The sequence below is a fragment of the Bison bison genome, unplaced genomic scaffold (assembly GCF_000754665.1).
Source record: "Bison bison bison isolate TAMUID 2011002044 unplaced genomic scaffold, Bison_UMD1.0 scf7180017864177, whole genome shotgun sequence".
In the NCBI taxonomy this organism is placed as follows: domain Eukaryota; kingdom Metazoa; phylum Chordata; class Mammalia; order Artiodactyla; family Bovidae; genus Bison; species Bison bison.
In genome coordinates, this window is record NW_011494749.1 from 589,570 (window position 1) to 595,569 (window position 6,000).

Here is a 6,000-nt window from a genome sequence, read left to right on the forward strand (position 1 = left end):
AGGAACTAAAGTTATGCTACGGGTCTGGCTGCCGCAGAACATAGCCCTCTGAGACCAGGGTTTAAAATACAAGGTCACTCTCAGACCTTCAGCTGTAGGTATGAATTTATCAAATGTCCTTGGGGCAGTTCTCTCTTCATTTCAACTTGAAATAGGATTTAATGGCCTGTATTTCAATAGCTAAGCATATTATGTCACAGTTAATTACTTGTTCATTTCCATTTTTAAATAAGTTGGTTTTTATTTCTTTATCTAGGATTTTTAATTGAAGTATAATTGACATAGCATTATATTAATTTCAAGTGTACAAAATAATTTGATATTTGTAGATATTACAGAATGATCACCACAGTAAGTCCAGTTAACAGTGGCTACCATACATACTCAAAAATTTTTTGTGTGTGTGAAAACTTTCAAGATCTGCTCTCTTAGCTGCTGTAGAATGTGCAGTACAGTATTATTAACTATATATATATGTATATTATCTCCCCATGGCTTACCCATCTTCATCCTCCCCAACCCTCACCCCTTCCTGCCTCAGGCAACCTTTGTGGCTGCTGCTAAGTCACTTTAGTTGTGTCCGACTCTGTGGGACCCCATAGATGGCAGCCCACCAGGCTCCCCCGTCCCTGGGATTCTCCAGGGAAGAACACTGGAGTGGGTTGCCATTTCCTTCTCCAATGCATGAAAGTAAAAAGTGAAAGTGAAGTCGCTCAGTCGTGTCTGACTCTTAGCGACCCCATGGACTGCAGCCCACCAGCTCCTCTGTCCATGGGATTTTCCAGGCAAGAGTACTGGAGTGGGGTGCCATTGCCTTCTCCGCAGGCAACCTTTAGGCAACCACTAATCTATTCTCTGTATCCATGAGCTTTGTGTTTTTCAGATTCTAGATATAAGTGAGATCACACAGTGTTTATCTTTTTCTGTCTGGCTTATTTCACTTAGTACAGTACTCTCGGGGTCCATCCTTGCTTGTTGCTGCAAGTGGCAAGATTGCATTCTTTTTATGGCAGAATAATATTCCTGTGTCTGTGTGTGCGACATTTTCTTTATTCATTGATCCATCAATGGGTGTTGAGGTTGTTTCCTTGTCTTGGCTCCTGTTAACTCTGCAGTGAATATGTGGGGAGCATATATCTTTTTTAATAAATGTTTTCATTTTTTTGGATAAACACCCAGAAGTGGAATTGCTAGATCATATGTTAGTTTTCGTTTGGATTTCTTGAGGAGCTGCCATAGTTTTACTTAGTGGCTACACCATGTATGTTCCCACCAACAGTGCACACAGGCTCCTTTTTCTCCATGTCTTCACCAACACTTGTTATTTCTAGTCATATTTTGACAGTAGCCATTCTAACAGATATGAAGGGAGATCCATCTCAGGGTGTTTTTTGTTTGCATTTCCCTGATTGGTGATGTTGAGCAGCTTTTCATGTACCTCTTGGCCATCTGTAGTTCATTTTTGGAAACATGTCTGTTCAGTTCCATTGTTGCTATTGAGTTATATAAATTTTTTGTATGACAGTTAACCCCCATCAGATAAATACCTTTGCAAATATTTTCTCCCATTCAGTAGGTTGCCTGGGAAATTTTGTTTTACTTGGCTGTTTAATAAGAGAAATCATATGTGCAGAATTCCTTTTTACTGTTTCACTGAACTGGAAGTGGCTAAAACATGTTTATTTCAAACCTCTTAACCTTCCCAAGGGAGACTGCAGAGTCTCCCAAGTGTTAACACCTGCACACACAGAGCAGGGGCTCTTGGTGCTTTGACTCTGACTTGGAGGCTATTGGATAGGTGATTTCATGAAACAAAGCAGAGTGCTGAAGCCTTGAGGGGACGGCAGCTGTCATGGGCCCAGCAGTCTGTCCTGCCAGTTGGCAGTACTTTATGATTTCCAAGTTTTGTGCCATCATCTCTTGCTGGTAACTCTTATCTGTAACTTCCCTCCCTTTTTTCTTGTCTACAGGAGAGCTTTGAATTTTATGCAAAGCAGCTAAAGGAGTCAAAGGAAACCCATTTGTGAAGCAAGCCAGCACTATTTTATTTTATGTGTATTTGTGATTCTGTGTCTAAATATTATTTTTTAAATGTGTTTTAGAGGACAAAATAAACAAATAAAAAGTGACTTTGTTTATGTACTTTTATTTATTCATAATGTTGATAATGTTCACCATCTTACTGACCATAACTGTGTATATTAAGTCACTGGACATTTTTGGGTTTTGCCTACACTGTGAATCTATGGCATTTTCTTTGAAGCTCCTGGTGTATGAGGCCATAGTTTTTGAGGGTTCTTCTCCCCATTGACTTTTCAGATCCTCTGCTATTTTGTCCCTTTAGTTGACTTGCTTGTCAGTATTGTTTATCTGAAAAATTTTGGAGCCAGACAAAATGATGCTCAGTGGGCTCTCTGATGCTTAATATTCTATGAAATTCTTTACTTACACACCCCGCATACTTTCCAGTTTGTAAAATGTTGGCGCCAGAGGCATCTGACGTTTAATCAAATCCATCGCTTGTCATTTCCAGTGAGATGCTAAGACTCAAAGAGACTTGCTGGTTCAGGGTGCTCCCTCCAAGCCTTCCCTTCTACCACAGTGGCTCCCACAGACCTCTGTTCACTGAAGTCTCCAGATCTGCATCTGAGTCATGAGTTTGATCATGAAGTAGAGCAATACATTCCGTTCATCCCGGTTTCAGGTCTTCATCAGCATAAGCTCTACCCTGCACTGGACTTGTTACTTCATGGCACACCCAGTGAATATGTAAATAAGTATATGAAGGAGTGAAATCTTGGTTTGTATTCAGTTTTACCAAAGTTGTCCTCAAGTAGCCCTTCATGCCTGTTAATATCTACACTGTAAGTCATTACTATAAAAGAATCTAAGGCGGGGTGGTCAAGATAGTCTGTCATCTTACTATGTAATGTTGACCTACTTGGGGATTATGGTATTATTTAAAAGTTGAGAATGCTTTAATTGGACTTATCCCCATTTGGTGTATTCCTTGTTCATTTGAAATCAGTGATTAGCTACTGTTTTGGTTTCCATGAGGTTGCTTGGTTCCCACCATGTACAAGAAGGGGGACCTTGCCTTGGTGGGAAATAAGCCAGCCCCACCCTGTTTATGCTGCTAACTTGTGTGTTTTGGGGACCAACCGTCCTGCATCTGGGGCCTGCAGGTGTCATAAGAAAGGGTTGACAGAGGGAAGCCAAGGAATAATGTGACGGCGGCAGCAGCCATACTTTTCTTCATCTCTGCTCTGTAGAATTAGACCTGAGGAATGGGGCTCGGTCAGTGCCGAGTCCCAGCCTCCAGAACGCAGTCCTAAGCTTCCCTTTGTGCACTTTTCTGGTGCAGGACCTACGCGTGCTGTTTTGATGATACCTGATTTGCCATGAGCCTCACTCATTTGGGATTCCACTGAAACAGGCTCTGTATTTTGGAGTTATGCCAATCATAGGTTAGTTGAGCTAAATTTTATTAATAGTCATTGACATAGATCTCTAAGATGAGGAACAACCTTGGGGCAAAATCTGAACTTCCCAGTCATTTTTACAGAAACTCAAGAGTACAATCTCATTTACGTGAAGTGACTCCAAGCCAGCCTTGTATAAGGACTCTGGTAGAATGTGGGTGTAGTGCAGAGGAGGTAGATATAAACCACTTGATGAGCTTTTCCTGCTTAATAACATTTCTAGCAAGCTGAACCATTAAATATATTTCATATATTAAAGAACTATCAAGTCATGTATCTGTAGCACTGTATTGGCTTCCCCTTTTAAATGTAAACATTTAACATATAACCATGTGTATTCTAGATGAGCTTATGAATACTTTCTAAATATCTATTAGCACAGTTGAAATAAATGGGAATATAAATACAATTATAGCAACACTCAGTGGTATCTTTTAGACTCAAATTAGAAGCATACAGGTGATTCTAAAAAAATGTCATAAACCTTGGAAAAGTGTAGTGTTTTATAATACAATTCTATGTGTATTTAAACCTAATATTTTAATGTGCATTGCTTTGAATAAATTGTATTTGAGCAACCTGTGGGCTTGTTCATTTTTATCCTATCAAATTTTTATATAACCACTTTAAGCCATTTCAAGGACTTGAGTCTTAAAATTTTTAATTAAAAATTGTGTGGTGGCCTCCGTTGTGGCCAGAATTTGCTTGTCAAATGGTGCACAGGTTGTGCGTATGAAGTCACTGCTTATCTCTCTTAAGGATGCACAGATACTTGAGATCTCCGAGGTCCATGGTTGGTGAGAATTAGAGTTGGATGTGGTAAATGACAAAACAAGGGGGACTTTAAGTGTCAGACAAAGCATTTTAAAGCTGTGTAGCGGAGTGGGCTCCACTCCCCCAGGGCTGCGCGCACACCTGTCTTCCTGCCTTCCCTCTCCTGTGCCTTGTTTGTGAGTGCTTTCTGAGGATGCTTCAGTGTCCCTGCCCGCCTCCCTGCTCTCCAGACCCCCGCAGCTGCTTGAAAGCAGAGCAGATGCCAGTCACACAGGCTGTGAACTCCCTGAGGGTCAGTGCTTTGTCTCCTGTCTCTCTATCCTAGCCTAGTGCATTCCCCAGTTGTCAGTGGTCAGTTTTGTGGGTTCTCCCATGTGTCACACGCCCCTCCTGCCTGATACCCACAGTGAGGTGCTTACAGAAGTTAATTTGCCCGGAATCAGCGATATATGGCCAGGACTCCAGACAGACGTGTACTTATTACTATGAGAATACAAAAAAAAAAAAAAACCAACAAAAGATGCAATCTTAGACTCAGTTAAAAATCAAATCAGAATCTCTAAACTTTAAGAATATATTTTTAAAATCTTTCACATTAATACAAGTGTTCCAGACTGGATAGCTTGCACTATAAAGGTATTTTCTTCCATTTAATTTAATCCCCAGTGTCTGGCATAATCAGCAAATTTTCAAGTTGCAATAAATTACTAAGCTTTATATTGCAAATGAATCTTCCTGGAACATTTTATTTCTTCAGTCTGTGCAGTGTGTGTGCTCTGCACACTTTTTCTCACGTCTTCAAGCAAACAGTTTTCATTTAATATTTGTCTTTTTGACAAACCAACCTTTGTGTAGTTTCTATAAGTGAAAGCAACATTCCTGAAGTATGGTCAAACTAACAGCAGCAGGGGGTTACAAAATCATGGTCATTTATCTCTTTGCTGTTGTGCGATCATACATGTGAGTGTTTCCATCCGAAACATACCCTGTTTTCAGGCCTGCGGACTTTTACATAGCCCACATTATGCAGCTTTAGTATTAATAAGGAAAATGGCCGTATTAGCAAGTTGAAAATAGGCACTTATCGGGGTTTTTTTGCATGAAGAAAAGCAACGTCATCAGGTCCAAGTAGAGCAAATACACTTAACCAGCTTCAGATCTACCACCCTGCACGTGAGTTTGGACTCTGGATCTTCAAGAGATCAATAACAGATATCACCAACCCTGCCACTGCCCTGCACTTGCTGAGATTCTCTCAATCATTTACTTGTGGTTTTTCTCCCCCAAGAACTTGAGCTCTCCTGGTGCTCTGTGGCCCCACCATTCTGGCAGTGGTAGGTGCCCAGTAAGCATCATTGAATGAAATCAACGGGTACCTCACTTGTTCCCCTGTCCAAGGCATGTTGCTTTTGAGGTTTATCGTTTCTGTGTGCTGGGGGGTGGGCGTTCTTCCTCACACACCTTTTCATAGGAGATAGAGGCACCACCTTTTAGCTCGGAACTAGGATCTTGGGGTTGACACCCGAGGAAGTGTCACAAACCCTGTGTGCCCGCAGGTAAGCATTTTGAGGTTGGCTGCCAGGAGGAAGACAGCTCTCAGATGTGTGATGAAATCAGACAACCTCAAGCTGAGCACAAGCACAGTGCAGGAGTGGACTCAAAGAGCTGCGTTTTTAACATGGGACCGTGATGGGGCTTTTTAGCAGTTTGGGGAAACACGAAACGACCATAACTGCGAGCACCA

General features: G+C 41.3%; 1 protein-coding gene across 1 annotated transcript in view; it reads left to right on the top strand.

The window, feature by feature from the left end:
* Window positions 1-2,129, top strand: part of LRPPRC (leucine-rich pentatricopeptide repeat containing) — a 99,465-nt gene extending 97,336 nt beyond the window's left edge. Inside the window, exon 38 of the mRNA XM_010842303.1 lies at window positions 1,971-2,129. Within this exon, the coding sequence (XP_010840605.1) occupies window positions 1,971-2,027 (57 nt within the window). The 3' untranslated portion in view covers window positions 2,028-2,129. The remainder of the gene's footprint in view (window positions 1-1,970) is intronic.
* Window positions 2,130-6,000: the final 3,871 nt, after the last annotated feature.